General features: G+C 30.8%; 2 protein-coding genes across 3 annotated transcripts; both read right to left on the reverse strand.

Moving 5' to 3' along the window:
• Positions 1-3,175: 3,175 nt before the first annotated feature.
• LOC114392822 (auxin-responsive protein IAA31-like) lies at positions 3,176-4,817 on the reverse strand. 2 transcript variants are annotated; one of them, XM_028354050.1, is made up of 5 exons: positions 4,678-4,768; positions 4,305-4,556; positions 3,938-4,146; positions 3,746-3,842; positions 3,176-3,642 (listed from the first exon to the last, which is right to left on the reverse strand). In XM_028354050.1, exons 2-5 carry the CDS (start codon positions 4,526-4,528, stop codon positions 3,588-3,590), a joined length of 585 nt encoding a protein of 194 aa, XP_028209851.1. In that variant the 5' UTR covers positions 4,529-4,556; positions 4,678-4,768; the 3' UTR covers positions 3,176-3,587. The 2 variants fall into 2 exon arrangements, with proteins under 2 accessions (XP_028209851.1, XP_028209850.1); XM_028354049.1 differs by having other exon boundaries at positions 4,305-4,817.
• Positions 4,818-15,265: 10,448 nt separating this feature from the next.
• On the reverse strand, positions 15,266-21,060 carry LOC114392146 (pectin acetylesterase 10-like). Its single transcript, XM_028353185.1, has 12 exons — positions 20,257-21,060; positions 19,691-19,773; positions 18,767-18,896; positions 18,546-18,619; positions 18,025-18,111; positions 17,815-17,939; positions 17,630-17,690; positions 17,349-17,402; positions 17,069-17,146; positions 16,553-16,658; positions 16,267-16,412; positions 15,266-15,731 (listed from the first exon to the last, which is right to left on the reverse strand). The coding sequence occupies exons 1-12, from the start codon at positions 20,459-20,461 to the stop codon at positions 15,621-15,623; spliced, it is 1,260 nt and encodes a 419-aa protein (XP_028208986.1). The 5' UTR covers positions 20,462-21,060; the 3' UTR covers positions 15,266-15,620.
• Positions 21,061-22,202: the final 1,142 nt, after the last annotated feature.

The raw sequence follows: 22,202 nt of genomic DNA on the forward strand, positions 1-22,202 counted from the left end.
AAAAGAGAATGATAAGAATTTTTAGGATATTTCAAAAAAATAAAATTAACGCCATTAGTAATGGTAAATTTTTAAGGGAGACAGTGGAAATGCTAGGAAAGAAGTGTAAGTGTAATAAATGCGGACCTCAAGAAAAAAAAATGAATGTAATTTACTCTTTATTTTTTCCTTCGCTAATGTTCGGAAATTTCAGTTCCCAATTTTTGGGAAATCCACGCTTATTTTTGGGCCTAGGCCCATTTTAGTCTTTCTATTTTGTTTTAAGCCCATGCCATTCTCGTCCTCTTCGTACTGCCTGCCTATATTTTACATTTTCCTTTGTACAAAAATATACTTTTACAAAAAACTATTTTTATAATGTAAAATTTTCGGATTCTTGTTTTATAATGTGGATTCTCTAAAAAAAATTATAATGTGGTGCAAAATTTTATAATAGTTTCCAAAAAAATTGTGAAAAATTGGAGGCATGAAGATGATAAAAAATAAGAGTGTTTTGAGAATATAAAAGTGGAGGTGTGAATAGAAAAAAAGAAGATATAAATAGCATGGACCTTACTTGTGGGGTTTCATTTTGTCTTTTTAGCAAATATCTTCTGGCTGTTTGACAGGGCTTCTAAATGCAAGATATAAAAGAGATGAATAAAAAATATTTAACAAAAAATTAAGTTCATTAATAAAGTTTAGTTTTATTAAAAATATAAATTCAAATATAATTTAAATTTTTGTAAATTTTTTTAAAAATTTAAAAACTTTAAAATTAATGGAATTAATAAAAAATAATTTAATAATATCTCATAATGTTTAATGTTGATTGAAAATATTGAATATTATTTAAAAAATTAATGAAAGTAAATTTTTTGTTTATTTAATAATTAACTAAAATATTAATTTAATTTGATATAAAAGACAAAAAAAAAGCATGTTAAACATGATTGAATGAAAAGAAAAGTATGTACGGAAATTCTTCTACTCTCAAAAGACAAAAACTCTACTTAATTATTTAGAAACAGATTCAATACACAGACATATTAAATTAGCTGTAAAAATGACCACCAGTTGATACGAGTTGAAGACGTTTGAGGACAGTAACAACTAACAACTATATCAAGGTTATAAATACTTTCTATTTCAGAAAGAAAGAAAGAAAAATATCTGATCCCCTCTCTTAATTACTCTAGGGTTTTATTACATGTGAGAGATTCGTTAAAGGACCATTTTGGCTAGACAAATACGGGATCCAAACCCCTCGTTTCTATGTCCTTTTTTTCTATTTTTTACGAATTGGAAACTAGACTTGATTGAATTTTTCCATAATATCGTTAGAGTGAGTGGGGTAGAAGTTACAAAAATAGGAACCAATCTTATATGAAAGGACTGCTGCATAACAAAAAGTTAAGGAAAATGTCTGGTCCCTTTGATAGGAGATAATCAGTATTGGAGTCCATTTAGGTTGTCCTTTTGCATAAAATATCCGCTTAAGTTATCAAATTAAAAATATATGATATGTCATAACGAAACCAGTGTAAAATAAATATTAATAATATATTTATGCAGTTTTAATAAAGAGTGCTTAAAATTAAGAAATAAAAATTACTATATAAATACCATAAAATTCAACTAAATTATGTATAAAGCAGTTTATTAATTTATTCTGGTACATTTGTTTTGATGAGATGATATTAAAATTATATCTTTAGAAAATAAACGAAAGTTTTAATTTCAGAATATAAAATATGATCAAAATTAAGTATTGTTTTCGAATAACAAAATGCAGTGAAGGAATACAATATTATACTTTTCTTGCTAATTTTATGGGTGAAACATTTACTTTTGATTTTATTCTTATTAATGCAAAGACACAAATTTGAGATTATGATATATATTTTCTGCTATATTTTGTTAATGGATATTTTTATTTTTCAAAATAAAATGATAAAAGGATTCGCATACAAGGAATAATAATCAATAAAATATTTAAATATTTTATATATTGTAGTTTTTATTCATAAAAATGTGTTATAATGTTGCTGGAATTGTAAAGTTTCACCAAAAGGAAAAAAAATGCATTTAAAAATATTTTAAACATATTTTCCCATGAAAACAAGACATTCTCTACTGCATGGATCACTTGACAAGAAATTATTTCACCTTAAAAATAATTTCTACCAAAAATAAAATAAAAAAGAGAGCATATGCCACCATTTCTAATAAATCTATTTATGATGCGTTCAGTATAAATTTTTTTAAATATTCAAACAAAACTACACAAGTGTACTTTTTTACATTTCCCGCACTATTAGTATACTTGGTTGAATAAATAATATATGTATGTCATTCAATAAAAAACCGTCTTGATTTTTATAATAATTATTTTAAAAAATGATAAAATAATGATTTTTATTCATTTTTTAAAATGATGGGAAAAGATCCCGATAACCATTAAAACTAGGCGATAAAATACATTAAAGGTTACATCAGCCATAACAAGAGAAAAGAAGCAACTACATAAAATTTGCATCCTATCCTCAATGAATTGAGCATAACTAGCTAACAAATCAATGATTTTTTATTCATTGATATCGTAAAAACTTCTCTATTGATAGTGCATGGATATCAAACTCTAGTTGGTTTATGAGATTTATGCACATGACTATTATTTGGTTCTCACATTACATGCCTAGTAAAAGATTTTTATCTTCGCCTTGTGCTGGAGTTCAAACTTGAAAATCAAGGGCTATTAATGATGTCCAGATGAAATATCATTCTCAGTTGGTGAATGTTTGATCAACAATCAAAATGAGTACACTTCTCTGGCAGATAGGTGTTCGAATGTGGATTGTTTAATTCATAGTTAGAATCTTGCTCAAATTATGACAATGAAAGCAAAACCACTGTTCTTGACACGAGGGGTGTGTGGACACCATTAGCATCATTATGTATTACCCAACAAAGCCAAACACATCAAAGCAGAGACAGCAGAAAAAAAGGCCCCTCTAGGGAAATTAGGGAAACCATACCTTCTTTTTATAGTTTCACATTTTACCTTTGATACATTTCAAGCAACACACGGTTTAGAGTATTTCATATTTCATCTTGTAGGTAAAATTCGTGGAAGGAAGGTGCAATATACCAACCAAATCACTAAAAAATTAATTGAGCTAGTTCCAAACCAAGCTTGAAAATTTTGGACTACTCTATCATAAAAGAGACACCAAGAAACATCATGCATTAAAGCTAAGAAGACAAAAGGGAGATGAAATGTTCCAAATGACTACAAAATAATGGAGCTAGTTCCAAAACAAAGGAAAATTAAACAACTCCATCATCAAACAGAGAGAATAAGAAACAGTGCAGCTATGCACTGAAATGAAAATTGGGTAAGAAGTTATACATCTATATATTTTTTTTGGGTGTATAAATCTATTAGATAATATAATCACGGGATCCATTCTTTTTGGTGAAATATTTCAAGGGGTTTCACCCACCCACTAATTAATAACTAGATCTACAGCAAAAATTTATGAACAATGAAAATTGATCAGGAGGAGCTTGTGTTGTGAGAGAGATTGTATACATCATTAAATTAACTAGCATCGGTCAGCTCTTGTGATCTTCAGCCTCTTCACACTGTTCAAGAACATCCTGTATTAAATATATCAAATACAAAAGGGTTAAAAAAATACACTGAAAAATGGAGCTAATAAGATTTAAGAGTTCAATTTTGAGACATATATTTATCACTTACTCCCACGGCACATCTCCAACCATCATCCAGTCCCCTTCTTGATCCTCATAAGTTAGCACGTGAAAATTCCCAGAATTAAGTGGTTGAGAGTTAGGACCTGGAAAAAAAAATTGATCTCTAAAAATGAGGATCCAAATTAAGAAGGTGCAAAAGGAAATGATATTTTTTTTTATGAGGGTTTGAAATGCTTACAGAGAATGTTCGTCCTAAACATATGGCCAAGAGTTTTCACTAGTCCATCATAGCCATAATGTGCCATCAGATTCAATTTTCTTCCGATGGGGATTCCTTCCATATAGACTTTGACAAACAAAGAGGGTCTTTGGCTCAGATAGCTTTGTTTCCCCACAAGGGTGCTTCTCAATATAGACTTAATTGGTGGCCAGTCAAAACTTTCTTCCCTGAAGGGTAGATAATTAATAGATTAACATGTTAATGCAATTAACCACACATGCATGAACATATTCAACACAAACAATAGGATCAAGATTAAGGAACAAAAAAAAAAGTGCAATTGAGAGCAATTTTTGTCTAGAAAAATGTATAGGTATGTATGTACCTTCGTGTTGAATTGAAGGGTGATTCAGATTGAGAAGAAGGAGAGATGCTAAGACCAAGTCTGAGGTCAGTGCTCAAATCAGTTCTGTTTCTGCATAGACTTGATGAAGGGGAAGAGGATGGTGGAGTCCTAGTCCTAGAAGGGTTGTTGTTGCTATCGATGGAAGAAGAAGAAGATGATGATGACTGGGTTTGAGGAGCATCAATTTGTTCTAATGTTCCCATATCTTCCAATGAATGAAACTGATCAAGACTGAAAAGAAAAGCCGCCACCTTAGGCTCCTTATATATGCACACAACAGAAGCTACTTTAAAACAAAAAAGAAAGAAAGAGAGAGAGAGAGTGATAAGCAAAAAGCAAAGCCAAGTCAGACATTCAGCACACTCTCTTTGGTTTTGATTTGCCATGAGGGTGGGCGACATGTCCACAAGGCCTAAGTTGCACGGTCTTCAATTTATTACTTTTTTTGAAGTTTTGGTTGGTTGGAACCTACAAAACTTGTTTATTTTAATCAGCTCTTAATGATATTCCACCCCCTCTTCATGTTTATTTTAATTTTGGAAGGTTATTATTTTATTTTAATCAACTCTGCCTTCCATGGCAGATGTCTTCACATGACTATGGGAGGACATCAGGTTTAAAATTATTAAATTGGAAAAAAAAGGGTAAAAGATTTGGCTCAATAGCCATGGTCATGGTCATGGTCATGCACACCATGTACTATGATTAATAAAAAAAAGTAAAAGAATGGAAAAGTAATCTCTGGATAAATATATCTTGTCTTTTCAATACCAATATTCTAGTACAAATATTATAATAATAGTTGTAGAATTTAGCGAGTTTTCATGTTTATTTGAGGTTTCTATAGAATATTAGACTACAGAACATTGTTTCTTTGTTGAGAGGGAGCTTTATGATTTATCCATTTTCTCTTTTTTATTTTTATATCATGATTATCATCTAAACAAATCAAAGGGATTGAGTGAAAAGATTTTTAATTTGTACCATTGATCCGGTGGAAAACCAACCCACTTTCAAGGGCTTTCTAGTCTTAACAATAATAGTGTCAACCAAGTTCTTACAAAAGGACATTTGAATAGAAAAGAGTTCAAGTATCTAATTACACTGTTTTGCTGGGCCCCATTTGAGTGTATCCTTGTTTGTTAATGGAAAAAGTGGGATGGCTCAAATGGTTCGGCCAAATTTAACTATATGTTGAACCAAAAATCATGCCGTTGCATAAGTGCTGGAAGAGAATCATGAAGACAATGTACAAGGACCATTGATTCTGTCTTCGATTAAGTACCCATAGCATCTCCCAAAGCCATATATAAGTAGAAAATAATTAAATTGACAGCTTGATCCACACCATCACCAACCCCAGTTTGGAAACTTGGAGTAACTATGATGTTCAGCCTTATGTAGAAAACTAGCATGCATTAATTCTAGCTAAACACTGATAGATTTGAAACATTGGACACTAGTACAGAAGTTGTTATTCTTGTTCATGGATGAAGTCTACAGTGAGTTGTGTAGTTTGAGCATTAGATCTGGAGTTTTGACTTGTTCTTGTATAGTCATTGCTTTGAGTCTTGTTTAAGTTGTTTTGTCTTTGATTTGTTGTGGGAAATGTGTATAGGGAAGAATTAGACGTCATCCAACAAGAAATAGCTGATTTTGAAAAATATGTGTAAAGATTCACAGTGGCACAATCACAACATCATCCAAAGGACTTGTTATAATTTTATTAGAATGAGGTTCTTTGTTTAAAACCTGTTGTAATAAGTAATTTTGGTGAAACTAATTGATCTCTACTCTTTGTTATTTTAAATTATATCTAACAGTTATGAATGTTAATTAACTGGTGAAACTACTTAGTGTGAGTCTGGTTGTGTATTAGGTGAAAAATGTGTAAATTATCTTTTTATTAAAATCATAGATGAAAAATGTTTTAAAAAAATCGGTGGATTGTAATTAATTAACTGCATACCACCGTGCAGTTCAAATTGGACCCAAAATGCAAATTATATAGGTGAAAGTAATCGCGAATGTTGTTCAAAGAATTAAGCTAAATATTGATCTCATTTATCATATCATCATATGCATTTTCTTGGTCAATGCCTCATATCGATCCTTAATTTCATTTCATATTCAATTCAGCAATAAATTATCATCATAATTATATATGACTATTTTTGGTGTTATAATAATCGTAACTCTTTTAGTTTCTGTTTTTGATTGGTTATACTGGTCAATAATGATGTATGATTTTAAATCTCTCTCTTTCTCTATATATACTTATAAATTCGAGTTAAAGCATATTCTTTGGCTTTAAATTGGAAAGTGAAAAGGACCAATTTAATTCAGAATCATAAACTTAATTTTTATTATCTTTAATTATGAAGGAAATCTTAAATTTAGTGATTAGAAAGAAGAAAAAGTAAGTTCTATATACTGGCAGGAAATTATTTACGTGAAGTTTAACTCCTATCACCCTCTAAAAAAAAAACCCTCCTATCATGTGTATTTTAAGTTAGTTACACTTGATTAAATAGCATAATTAGTGAAATTATTTAAAAGTTGAAACTCTTAATTTCGTATGTATCTAATCTTCCTTAAACTTCTAAACCACAGACAATCATTTCAAAACTTTATTTTTAAAGACAAATATATATGGAGGGAGGCATATTTGAATCAAAAGTACTTTTATATGATAAATGATGATAATATAAATAAGTTGTAGTATATTGATAGCAATTAATGCCAATAGAGTACAGCAATAACTAAGAGCCCCCAAATGGATTTATTATTCAATAGACCCAACGTGTGAGGGTGGGGCTATGAGGATCAAAGATGGAATAAAGAGAAAAAAGAAATGCAGAGACAAAGAAACATGATTTAAAGTCACAGTCTCCTCTTTGGAATTTGAAGAGTAGACAAACTTCATTCTCTCTGTTACATGTTTTTACGTTTTCTTCCTTTAATTATCATTATTGCTATTTAAAAACTATATAGCTGGACCCTTTCACCTTTTTTTTTTCCTTTTTAAGAGACATATTAACGAAAAACAAAATGGACCATGCGAGAAATTGATGAATGCTTGCAATTGAATCTTAATAACGTTTAATTAAAAAAAATTATTAGACCTCTTTAGAGGCTCCTTAAGGACGTGGTAACCTAAATATGGTTCTACCAAATATCAACAAAGCTTAATTAACCCGACAAATTATGCCTATGTGGCTATTTTAAGATGAGCCATCCCACTAACATCCTTTATTAATACAAGGGGACCAGCATAGGCAGAAAAATTAATTAAATAATCATTTACTAATTTGATTTTTAAAAAAATATATAAGTCTAAGCAATAAAAAAATATTTACATCCACTGTTTTTCCATGACCCAACTCACAGAATTAACAGTGACGTTTTACCCAATCAATTGATAATTACTTTATCATAAGTTTAATTCCGTGGGCTGTTTTACGGTTTTAGAGTTTTGGTATTATAATAATGAGATGTATTTTTTTATATAAAAAATGTTAAAATAGGTACTGATTACGTTCTTAAATAGTTATTATATTAGAGAACTCCAATCGAATTAAAGAATCTAATTAATAATGGTTTTGTTAACAATTCCTTTAAGGATAAAAGTTAATTAAGAAATTCTTAAATAGAATTTTTTATTAGAATATAATAAAATTATATTAATAGTATTAAATATTACATTTTAATAAAATATGTTTTAAATTTTTTATCTATTGTCTTAAAAATAATGATTAACAAAACCGTATTGATAAATCAACTATAAAAAACTTAATTTTACATTTACCAAGACAGTAGTAGATAACTATTAATGTAGAAGGAGAAGGACATAATTGAAAGAAAAAAAGCAATAAATATTTCTTTGATACTATAAAATGAAAATAATTTAGAAATAATTATTAAAATAATAGTAGTTATTTATCAATTATTAGGTCGGCTCAAGAATTCACAATTGAAAGCTTTCTCAAACAGTTAAACACGTACACATTTGCAAAGGAAAAGATCTACCACAGTTAGAGGGTTTGTTTATTAAGTTGATCAAAAAGTGAAAAGAAAAAGGTAAAAATATAAATCATTTATACTTCCTCAGAATAGTTATTATATCATAAGATGGAGATCACTTAAACTACAACTCATTAATTTTACTCTGGACCATACATTTGGTTCACAATCACTTTCACTTTTCCTTTTTAAAAAAATATTTTCACCTTTAATTTTGTCTAATCCTCAAGCGTGTCAGTTGGGATAAAACCTCAAAATATGATTTTTGTTTCATTTTCATATATAGGTGTTCTGGACTAGCTAGATAGACTCATTTCATTTCACTTAAATAAATAAAGCAAATATGCTAACTTAACATGATAAGACTCAATTATCTATAATTTAGTCTAATAATAATAATTCGAGAACCTTCTCCATTGCAAACTAAAATTTGTGTTGATGTAAAGCATCGAATTAATTGCGACTATAATTCACTAATAAAGTATCACAAATCAAGAGATCCAACTTAGATATAATTATATATAAATTAATACTTCTCTCACATATATGATCATCATGCACGAAATATATACTACCTAGCAAGCTAAAAGCTTTATAAGTAAGCCTAATGAGCTTAAGTAATTAAGGACAACTTCTAACCCCACACATTTCATTATCTTTCGTTAAAGTCATTGCAAGTTATCACATCAGAGCTTGGTTCGTTAAGAACTACGGAAAATTTTAGTTTGATCAACTAACTGATTTCATGTTAGGCCGATGCTAAACAATAAAAACAAATTGTAACTACAAGTTCAATTTTAATGCATTAACCATTTTTATAAATATATGAACAGATGAACTACTGCGCGCTAAATTAATTAAATGATATACTAACAGATCATTAGTTGTAAATGTAAAACTTTGTTTTACAATATAGTGCATTAAAATTAAGTTTATTAAATTATTAGACTTCTACTTCTCATTTTTTTCGGTTTCCGTTCCAATTTTACTTAAAAACATTATATATTATTGGTTTAATATTGAATTATTCTCCATTAATATATTTTTATTTGACAAAAATATATATTAATATATGCATTACACCATTAGTGGCAAATATTATATTGAAATAAATAATTCTAACACTTAACATTTCTTATTTGCTATTGTATAAAACAAATAACATTTTTTTTACTAAGGCATGTGAAACTAAAAGATTTGAATTATAATTCCACGATCCAAATTATATTGGCAAATAATAATAATAATAATAATAATAATAATAATAATAATAATAATAAATGGATGCATGCATATATATTTTAACAAATTGTGAGATGAAGCAAATATTATATTATATCATATATATTACGTGTAGGCGTGATGAAGTCGTTAACAATAGTGATTATTTAAGCCCAAAAGTGTATGAGGCAGCGATGATGAGGTAAAGAGGAAAAGAAACTCAAGTGGAAGTTGAGGGGGACACAATTTGAAGCTTGCAAGTAAGAAATAGTCTACCATCTTATTTGGGCAAGTTTTGATACGTTGGATTCTTTTCACATCTTTTTCTGAATTGAACTAAGCAATTCTTATCTCAAAAGCGAGGACATAAGCCCAACTTTAAGAAACATGCAATCAAATACTCACTTCTCTTTCTCTGTATATATAACCCATATATACAAGCATGTGCCTAGACATGTGCAAAGCGTTACCACTCCTATTTTCCTGCAATGGCAATTTCCACTCTCATCAAAACTTCAACCCTCAATAATCAGCCCTTCCTTCTACTTTAAACCTAACTACAAAGATTCTTTTTATAAAAAAAGTGTTTGCATTGCTAGTAATATTGCATGTTTAGAGTTTATTTAACATGATCTAATTAGTTATAGTACTTAACCAATTCGATTTCATATTTCTTTTTTGCACAGGTAACAAATAATCATGTTCGAGTTGAAATTGAATATGAACACTTCTCTCAGCAAAAAATTAAAGCCTGATTCGCTGCATTGCATAATTAACTCCGTTGGTAATTTGATTTCATCTGTTAGTTGAGTTGTTGGGTGTAATGAATCTTCCCTTAATTTAACTTTTCCTTTTGAAATGTCGTTGGCAGCTGGCAATATCAGCTATTCTGACAAACCCCATTTGTTAGTTAGCATGCACATTAAACAGTACCTAGCTATAGCTAGACCTAGAGAGAATGTATACATGCATAGATGAACACTTTCTTCTTTCATTTTTCACTTTTCCCTTTTGGTACTTTCTCATTATGTGAAGATGCCACTATGATGAGAATCTGTGTATATAGTACTGCCTAACTTTCTTGCTTGATGCTTCCTATTGTGTATTTCTATAGCATGAATATGGAGTACTTTTCTACTGGCATCACCATAATTGCATATGAAATATGGAAGAGGGTGGGAGTTAGAAGCCAGGGAGCAAAATTATTCCTCAAGAAAGGAGGGAAAGAGAGAGAGATTTAAGATTCGGTTTGTTAAAAACAAGGGGTAAAAGAAAAGGTTGTTCCCCCAATGTTGCTTTAGTTGGACATCTCCCTCTTTTCTTTAATTGTCCATATATATATATATATATATATATATATATATATATATATATTATTTATTTCATCATTTTTTTGTCACATTGCACTTTGTGTGTGGCTTAAGCATGTAGTAGATTTCATCTCGTCCTTTCTTCTCTTTTCTTTCAAAAGTTACATACAAAACAAGATCAGACACACTATGGGAATAAGAGGTGGGTATGTCAAAGGAAGAGGTGGGCCTCGTGCGTTGAGCCCCAATAGTTTCACCTTTGTGTTGGCCCTAAAGATCAACCTACTTAACATCTAATTAAAATTGTTCCCCTTAATGACCAACATGGTCTTCTTTCCATACCAAACTGGTTTCCAACCTTGGGATTTTATGAAACCCAATAAAGGTCACTTGCTTAACTATCTTTCTCTCACTTTGTGCAACACAAGGGCAGTGAGTGACTCTTATGACTAAAGTTTTAAACTGTAGTCAAAATTCATCACAATTGTTGACATTGTAAAAAAAATTAATTAATAATTTTTTATCCACAAATATCAAATGTTACTTTATCAGTTTTTATTAGTAGGAGGAATTCGAATCACAATTTTCTCTCTTATTTTTCCTTCAATCATTAAACTAGTTTTATAACTCTAAATGTGACTTATGTGATTCTAATATATTGTAATTCCATTGCAAAGACCCTCCAAACCTTGACATTATGGCTGAAATTGTAGTGGTGGACAATTTTCTAAAAGCTTCACTATTAGTAAATATGCAAGCATTCCATCTCTTGACTCAATGGAGCCTCAGACGTTGTTTCTTCTATGTTATATATGTGTCTTGTGGAAAATTAAACATTTGATTGCACCCATGTTTGCTTGTCTTTTGTCAATGAACTTGTCAATTTGAAAGAATTGCTTTCCGTGTGGGGGAAACATGGAGTGATTTTATGGAAATTGGTGGAGTTCATGTCAACATTTCATTGGTGTACAGTGATTTCAGCCAACTGCTTTTCATAAATTATAATTTAAAGGACAAATATAATACTTCTTTACATCTAAAAGTGATTTTCTAGCTAGTGATTGATTGTAATAATATATTGTGCACTTAATATTTTCCTTACAGTTGTGGTTTACTAAATTTTGCCTTTTTTTTCTTTTCAGTGTTATAGTATTATTCTTATCCACGCGATTTGTTTTTCACTAACTAAACCATTTGTAGTTTACCTTGGAAGATAATTGGTAATTCCATTTGAATTTTTTTTTGGAAAAAAATGTAAATTATATTAAACCCAAAATGATACAATAATAAACGGGGCATACCTCGCGGTTAAAGAAAATCAAAAGTCTCCCTAATACAAGAAGACCTATATTAAGATGGTAAAACAAATGCAACAGGTGCGCTTGTCTATACATAAGAAACTTAATCTTGTTAATAACCTCTATTACAGAAAATTGATAATTTTCAAAAATCAGCTTGTTCCTATGAATAGACTGTAATTGTTATATCGAGACACCGTAATTTTCCTTAAACTCCATTTACATTTTGATCTTAGGAGAAATAGACACTTTCTTTTGTTATGTCTATTTAATAAGTAAAAGTATTATCATTCTAAGTTCTAACGTACACTTTTTCCATATCTCCTTACACGTACAAAGGCAGTTACGCTTATTTTATTTTTTGAATCAATGCAAATAAACATGTTTGTATCTTAAATGATTTTATGAACAGACTGTGTGAGGAAAATGAGTCATGAGTTCAATAGTGGAGAAATTTTAGTTACACGGGAAAAAGCAACGCAGATCGTTCAAAAACATTATTGCGAAGAGAATTCTTGACTGATATGCTTTTTACTTGGAATGAAAAAGATTCATCCTTGATCCCTCCAGAGGGTATTAGAGATTCGTGTGGGACTCGATCTAAAAATCTCAAAAGCTATTTTGTTATAAGATAAAAAATATTATGGAAAACCTAATTGAATGAATATAAAAGCCTTTTGGTCCAAATCGAAAGGAAAAAAAATAATGTGAGGCCTTGAATAAACTGTATTTCCTGTAAAAGAAAAAAAAACAAACAGTTAGGTTCTTGAATCACGAATCACCAAGATATATGTTAATTTACCTTAAATATGTTAATTGTTAATTAATTAGATCAGTTTAAAATGTGACCAAGATATGTTGAGAGTGCCAGACACCAGACGTGGAAGTCGCTATAACAACCTCAACCATACTAACGTTTTTGACCCCTCAGTTTGAAACTGACTTTGCTGGATAACTCTGTACATGCACACAAATTAGCTAAATCTCAGATTTATATTAGCATATTTAATCCTTTGTTAATAGTAGTAGTAAGTAGTATTAAGGTATTCAACAAAAAAAAGTATTAAGTTGTCGTTGATACCTCTAAGAAATTAGTGTAGAATAAGACAAAGTCTCGCATAATCAAAATAATTAAATATATTGATATATGTTACACTTTTCATAAAGAGGTTTTACTTTTGATTCATAATTAGTGAAAATGCCAAGAACATATTTATTTTATCACACTTTCTACAATTGATTATAATCTTAAATAAATATTTAAAATTATAAAAGTGTGTGAGTTTTCATGATTTTATAATTTATAATAAATTTTTAACAGAGAAGATGGTTTAATTTCTAAACAGTTAACTCCTCTTTATAAATAAATAAATAACAGTAAACAACTCGATGGCTGAAAAAACATGAAGAGGAGATCAGGAGAAATGGAGAATTGGATCTTTATAATTTTTTATGGATGATAATATTTCAACTCAAAAAATTTTCTGTAACAAAATTTATAATATAGGTATTTTTTATGTCTTTCCGTTGTATAACGCGTTTCATTTCACTTTTTTTTTTCTCTTGTTTTGGTTGTGAAGATAAGAATAGTCTTATTTGCTTAGTACGTTCACGTATCGAAGGACACGGGTGTAGTTAATAGTTAATAAGGAACTACCAATTAATAAAACAAGGTGGCAGCTAGAACTAGATAGGTATATTTGCACTTTGCACATGGATGACACACGCCGCTACAAAAGAGAAGTGTTTACGAGGTGTGTTCTGTACTAATAAATAAGATCCCTTATTTTATTTTTGTGATTAAGAACTTCGAACTTCGTATCCCATTTTTTTCTTTGAATTTACATTCCAAAAAATTATTTAAAAATATAAAATATAATTCCAGAAACTAATTTCCAAAACAAAAAAGGTTGTGAAGTGGAAAAAAAAAAGATAAGTACAAAGAATTAACCTTCATTCAATGGTTTTACATTTATGTAGCCGTACTAAAACAGATTGCACCAATAGCCAATGCTAAGATATCATTGCATTATTAAGCAACAATTTCTTATATAAATAAATAAATTCCACCCTCCCAACATGTATGGTGAAAACCAACGGTGACATACTAGGCAGCAAATATGGAATGAAATAGATCTGAAAATTAGCAAATTTGAAAATCTGTCAATTTTTCTTTTCTATGTTTTTATTATTTTAAAATTAAAATATATAATAATAATAATAATAATAATAAGAATTAAACATGTGCATAATTTGTGAGACTTATTTTGGGGAGTTTTTAAAATCTATGCCGCTAAGGAAGAAAGTTACTCAAATTGTATAAAATAAAGTGTCACCACGACATCCATAACAAATTATAAACAATCATTTAAACAACTTATAGTGATTTCACCTATAAAGTTACTCTTATGTCCCAAAATTAAAAAGAAAAAGAAAAAAGAAAACCTGACAACTATTTTATTTGTTATTTTTAGGAAAACAAGTATCAATATTATACTATTGAATAAATATAAAATTAGAAAATGAAAAATGTTTGACTGAAAACAAAGATGGGGTCTGCTATGTACAGTTTTAATCATCAATTCATACTAATAAGCAGTTCTCAAGCGTACAGAAAAATATTGATGCGCTCTGAAAAAGAGAAGTTTCAATGGTTGAGATTTAATTAAATATGTAATTTTTAAAATTAAATTGCTCAGTTTCCCTCTCTTTTTTTCTTTCTTTACTAATGAATTCAAATAGGCATTTGGAGTTCAACAGTTGAGAGACCTCAGATTCAATAAGCACATAGTTCTTAGGTGAAAGGCAGTACCTTAAGGCAAGGATTAATTTCATGATTAAGCATTTTTTTCATGCCTTGAGCTGTTACAAGCTGTCTAGTGGATGAAAGAGTATGCAAAACAAGGATATGTGAAAGAGAAAAGCATATATATCAACCAAGATCAAAGAGAACACGATGCCAGAAGGTAGAAGGTGAATTGTAGTAATGAACCGTACGTGCACTACATCTAATTTCATGCACTAAGGATCTGCTGTATTATTTAAGTTTTCACAAAGCTAGTATCACCACTTGACAAAAACACTGATCTCAAAGAAAGTAAAAGATGAAATGTGGTTTCATCGATTGAACTCATAAGTACAATAATGTGTAATGAGAAGGGAAGAGACAGAAAGCAAAACTTAATCTTTTGGATTACAGTCCATGGTTCAAAGTTCCAGAGACAGGAACTGAATGTACTTGCAAAAAATAATTAAATGAAAACTGAATAAGCTCAGCCAATGTTTTACAAGAATGAATATTATAATTTATGGCAATAAACTGGTTCAGTGCTATATTGGAGCTAGCTTTTTCTGGCAATGTCTTTTCCATTTTCAGAACCCAATCACATGTGCAATGTAGGAGCAGAAGAAAATTATTGAAAGAATGATGATACTTGAGCGATCTATCTCTTAAATACCAAATTATGGCATGTTTTGTCACAAGGGTAAGGGCAGCCAATGGCCTGGACACTAACTCGATCAAAATACCAGTTCCCAACAGACTCCGCAATCCCCTGCTTGTATTTTTAGACAATCATTAGAAGGGTGAGATGGAACCTTACAGTTACAGCTACAAGCAAAATACAAACAAAAAAATGAAAAAGAAACACAAACCTTAAACAATGATTTTTGTCCCTTTATTTTGTGGGATTGGTTTGAAGAAGGAAACATTTCCTTTACTCTTAATTTAAATAGTTAAGCTTTAATGTAGTAACACATAACTCTTTGAGATTTCACTCCTCTAAAGTGAGGCCATGCTTTAGAAGGTAAAGTGCAGAGTAATGAACATGAATTAGCTAATCAGTGGTTGAAATTGTGATAAAGTATGTGTACTGTGTAACATATTATGGAGAAGTTAAAAATCTACTCCATAGATTTCCAATCAACACTTCCACAGCTATAACTTCACACTTCCCTCACTTTAAACATGTCGATCAAATCCTAAGTTCTTAATTGTTGCTCCAATGAACCAACTCAAGTGTAAGTCTTCCTCAAAATTAATAAAAGAAACATGAGTTATTTACAATGAATTAGTTAGAAAAGACGTACTCTATTTCCAATATGAGGGGAATCACGAGCAAACCATGTATCCTGTCTTTCTGATTGGCAATGGGCGAAACAAGAATTTATGAACAACCCGTTTTTAAAAGACCGTGAGAAGGCTCTTGTAGATCTAAGCATCTGATTTCGGAAACCTGCTTTATTCAAAGTTGATGATATTGCCACAAATTAGTAACCATATTGAGAACAATTGACATCATGAAAATAATACTCTAGAGGCAGAAAAACTCAAAAAAGGTAAAAACGAAAGACAACTCTTGAAACCTCTAATTACCTTGAAGATACTGTATCTGTGGTGCACTGCAACGTGCATAATTTTTTCTGCATTCATACCAGTTCCAGTGGTAGTCAGCAGATGGTGGAGCAAGACTCGCTTGAATCTGAAAAAAGTGGAAGCAATCATCTATATTAGGTTATTAGTCCTTCAAGCCAGCAATCTGATGCATGTTCACCACATATAACAAGGGTCAACAACATGCGACATGAAATTCCATGCTCTGAAGTCATCATCCACAATAACCATATACTCTACAAGTGATAATAAGCTAGCTGACGAGAGTTTGCTATCAAATAAACAATAATTTTTTTTCATGGGATAAATTCACAATGTGAAAGACATAGGATGATGATTATTGACTTAAAGGAACAACAGCATAGTAAAAAGACTTAAGATGTGCTCTCCCTAAACCAGGTGAAATTAGAACTTAGCAGGATTCATTGATTTCAAAAAGATTACTGTTTTCATCTTCATAATGAACAAACTATAAGGGAAATGGTGGAAGGAATTTACCTGCCAAGTATCATAAGCTGCATTGAGAAGAAACAGTGGTGTCCTGACACCAGCAATTAAGTGCTGAGGAAAATAGCACTGAGAATAGAATACCAAAAAGTAAAAAGAAAAATATTATGAGACGCTACTGAACTGGAAAAAAAATTAATAATAACAATACTAATATTCCATCTAAATATTGTGCCCATTTTCAAAAATATATCTCCTGTGAAGCAACAAAATTATAATTTGATTATAGTAGAATAATTTTACAATCTTGAATGACAGTAATGGTAGTTACCAAAATTGGATTGAGGCGACTAGTACAACTCCTTGGAAGACTTCTTTGCACTCCCTGCCATGAAAAGTTGCATCTATTAATTTTTGTTGTTGTTAAGGCATCAAAGATGCTTTTCAACAAGTAATTTGTGACAGCCTCTTAACTGTAATTATAATTTGTGATAATTTGGGGTTCAATCCTGAGCCAATTGATTGCTTGAGCCTAGTTCACGACATTTTACAATATCTATTACTAAATAGAAATAGATGACAGCAACAAAAAGTATTCAAATGAGAAAAGACCTGCAAGGTAACCACACCTCCGAACAAATTCCTTAAGCTGCGACGACCAGAAACATCAACACTGAAATAATACAATTCCAGATGATTATTTTGTCTCAAACTATATGAACTGATCAGAACCAAGATTTATGAACAGATCCAATAAATAATAGAATCGAATTGAAAGTTCATTGGACAATGCTTACGAATCAAGGAATAATCCAGCATCACTTAAGCATTTTACTCTTGTGGTTCTAGGAAACAATTCCCGAAATTCATCACAATGTATAATAGTAGCTAAACCTCCCGCAGAACAACCAGATAGAAGAGCCTGAAAAAGAAAAACATAGGTGATATAAAAAAAATCAGGCAGACAATTCTTTTTTTCCTGAAATTATCAGAGGCCAGAGGGAAACCTGTTTGGCATAGCGCATCCCTTTTGACATTAAATCTTCCATAGCAGCTTGCCAAATGCGCTGCCCTCTGAAATACAACCCTGCTCCCTGTGGAGCAATGATGACTTCAGTATTAGTTCAACCACATTCACCATCAACCCAAATAAAACAGATAAGACTTTTAGATAAACACTAGAATGAAGTAGTAGTCCTGATTTGATAAAATTCAAATTTGCATCAAATAAATTGATACAAATGTTGAATTAAAGGAATAGCTTGAATAAATATAAAAAGACAGTTTAAAACCATGAGGAAAAAAAACGAATAGCACACCGTAAGGGATAACTAGGAAAAATAAATATCATATGATAAGAGAATAGGAAAATGAAAGGGCAGCTTTAGCTTCACACAATGACAACTTGAATTTTTTTTAATTAAAATGAGCAACAGGCAGATTTTACGAATTTTACAAATTCTACGGAACAGAATCTATGACTTCTGCAGGAAGTTAATGGTGAAAAAGAACTTGCATCCCCTCTTACCGCATTTTGACTGTCCCCACTAAATGATGCACCGTCACAATAACGGATTTTTATTCTATTCCAACTGAAAAAATCTGAAAATATAATCATCCAAAAGAAAGATGAATTTAATTTTCATTTAAAATGAAGAGTAACAAGAATAAACAGGTGCAAACACATCTTATGTGTATGTGTTTAATAGAAAAGAGAAATAGCAATGCTGTTGAGCTGAGAGTTATAACCTGGATTTTCCTCAGCTTTGTTGCTCAATATCCCAATAAATGGTATTTGTTTTTCCATAAAAAATGATGAACCATGACGTGTTTTCTTACTATAAAGACAATTTTTTACAGTTCCACACCAGCCTCCTCCCTGTAACCAAAAGGTTCAGTGAAATTATTATGGCTAAACAGATCTGCAGGATGTTAAAACAAAGTCGGAATTTCAATGCTCAAGGCTATATTCTCTTCTTTTTCACTTTTTGGAAGTGTTTCAGATATATACGTTTTAATTTCCCCATATTTATACCAAATTTTACTGCTCAGGCCCAACATTGAAAATAAACCAAAAGGTAATCTGTTAGGACTAACTATATAGCCTTGTAGGTTAGAAGGAGTGTTGGTTGAAATTTCTAATTCCAACTACAAATTATGTTAGGACTAGCGCCATAATCACATCTAATGCATCACCAAGGACATTATCCAACAAGATTTAGAAAGGTAATTGATTGACAGGTGGATTGTCAATTGGTGCATAGTTTACTTGCATGAAAGGGTAAAGTAAGGATAAAAAAATAAGTTGCATGTCATAAAACCAAACACCAGAGGATCTTGACATCTCTTTACAATTTCTCTCCAAGTACATTATATATTTTAACAGAGCAACCTTTTTGTTTCCAACTTTACCAACCTATATTGGTTAAGAAAGAAGGAGAAGATTGGATGCAACTTGTCATTAACTTGAACTACAAAGAGTTAAGTGTGCTTAGGTGTCAATTTCAAGTTGCATTGTCATAACCATTCTAGCCAATCAGTGCATCACACTCATCACAGTAACGCCATCAGAAACCAAAAAACTGAAAGGGATGATTGTAGTTAGTAACAAGAAAACAACCATTGTGTCCCGTCATTGGTGAACTTAGTTCAAAGTTCAGGAGTCTCACATACCTCCAATTGTATGAGCCAACTGTTTGATCCTGAACCATATCCACGGTGGAAGTGGTACCCCGGTAAAGATCCATCCAGGCAGACTGTGCAAAAGAACAAAAAATCACGCTATGTAATAATGAGCAATTAGCTGATAACTTTTTTTTGTGTGTTTTGCAGCTGTCAACTGCATAATGATCCTAAATTCTAAAAGAAGGTCCCACTCAAAAGTAATGTAAACTAGAAAAGTTTGATTAGATATCATATTATTCATATCTCCAGATCTCAATCAAAGCCAGTAAAAGTAACTAATAGCTGTATTTTAGAAACAAAAAATGCACTTCATCATTCTCGATGGTTAGTTCATGGAGGAGCAGAGTAGGCACAATGTCATAAATTGGTATCCACAAATATGCTTTGAAAGCAGACACCAAATGAACAAAACAACTATTTCCAGCAAATCATTTATTTGATCTAGCAAATCAGTAAACTGGCATTAAAATCAGAGTAAATGACTTAAACAAGCTCCATCTACAAGGTGAAATTAGTGCAAAGAAATTAGGCATATGTGCAGAAGGAATGAATACCAGCTCCTTTAGCAGCAGCACCATTAATATGAGTAAAACCAACCATCAAAGGTCTGTAGAAACCTCTTCCACTGACATATTGCATGCCTAGGTCTGTCACATTAGCATCCTCAAAGCCTTCCACCCATTTCACAATCACCAACCCCACAAACACAAACATCCTCAGCAGCTTCATGCCACCACCACTCATGCTTCTTTGGCACATTGCCAACAGAAACACACAATGGCAACTAAAAGGGTTGCAGAATATTTAACTTAAAGCATGAAAAGGAAGAGTTCAAGAGAGTGAAGTTGGAGGGAAAGAAGAGATTGGAGAGCAAGTATATTCCTTTGGGGGGGACAAAAAATGCAAGCTTTTTTCTTCCAAAGGCTGTGAAATTGTCAAACTTGAATCACAGAATGGCAATGACAAGATAAATAAGCAAGTTTTCTACTTAGGTAATAAATTACTATTGAAAGCAGCAATAATAGCTGTGACAAAACACAGAGGGGCTTTAAGGGAAGATAGAATACATAGAAAGGGGGACACTTTTTTGAGGACCAACAAAAAATAAATGCAAATGATAAACAGCAAAGTCCTAGCAGGAATGAAATGTATTTAGAGAGTAAATAATGGCATCACATGAAAGGATGGATAATGAATGAGTGGGGGAAGTAAACTTGTAGCTTAGAATGGCAATGGCAATAGCAAGTTAAGTAATGTGGGGAAAATGGCACCGACATGAAATATAAGAGGAGGAGGCTAGGCAGAGCTGTACCTCACTCCCATCACTCTCACACTCTTCAAACTCTGGGCCCTCTGTCTCTCATGGGTTGTGCAAAATCCAACTCCAAAATCACTAGTTCACAACTTATAAAAATTAAATTATTCTATCTTCTACTTTTTTTATTAAGGAAAGTTTAAGTGTTCGGAGCTCACCAATAAGACATACTAAAATATGTATTACGGCTTAATAATCACTTACAGATATTTATAAATTATCTATTAATAAAATTTTCAGATTGATGGTAAAAATTAAACTCATATTTTTTTTATCAAATATTAGTTTGTTTCTTCTCATTAAATTTTTTTTATATCTTCTACTTCTTTTCTTTTATCAAATCTGTTTTTCTACTTCTATATCATTTTTCTTTATTTTCTTTGTATTTTTTTAGTATGACCACATACCTTTTATGCATCTGTACTGTGTATATTTTGTGGTTGTAAAAAAGTAGTAGAATGGAAAAACATTCCCAGCTTTTTTTATAATTTTTTTTAATAAAGTGAATCATTTTTTGTGTTTGTTTAATTTTTTTAAAATAAGTAGTGTTTTTTTCAGAAGTAAATTCTATTTATTTTTTAAAAATATTTTTTTAAAAAATGTTTTCTTTCTTTCTAAAGTTATTTTTTAAGTTAAACAAAAGGGTTCGTTAGCCGGGAAATGTGGCACTAATTTTATAAATTTATTTATAGACATTTATTTATATATAAATAATAGTGCAAGCATTGTTGAATATAGATTGATTATTATGTGTGTGTGAGAGAGAATAGATGTAAATAATTCATGAAACATATATATAAGCATACATTGAAATTTCACAAAGAAGGCAGAAAGCATGAGTTCTGATGATTGGGACAGAATGTCTTCATTCTTCACCGTCAATGTCAAGAAAATCCGTACTCGTGGGTACCTGCTCGATACGTAAGTTGATTGGGTATGGATTCGGGTTCAGATTTTTCCTGATAACCAGAAATCGGGTACGGGTACAGGTATGAGATTACTAGACCCATCCCGACCCTGAACCCGTCCCGCCACTTAAAATCTTTAGAATTTTTGCATAATTTAATTAAAAGGCATATAATTTTTATTACTAGTTAATTTTATTTTAAAATTTTTACATAATTTAATATTATTTTCTTAACTATTTATGTAGACACAGGCGTTATAATAAATTTATTGATATAT

Source organism: Glycine soja, chromosome 17, assembly GCF_004193775.1.
Source record: "Glycine soja cultivar W05 chromosome 17, ASM419377v2, whole genome shotgun sequence".
In the NCBI taxonomy this organism is placed as follows: Eukaryota; Viridiplantae; Streptophyta; class Magnoliopsida; order Fabales; family Fabaceae; genus Glycine; species Glycine soja.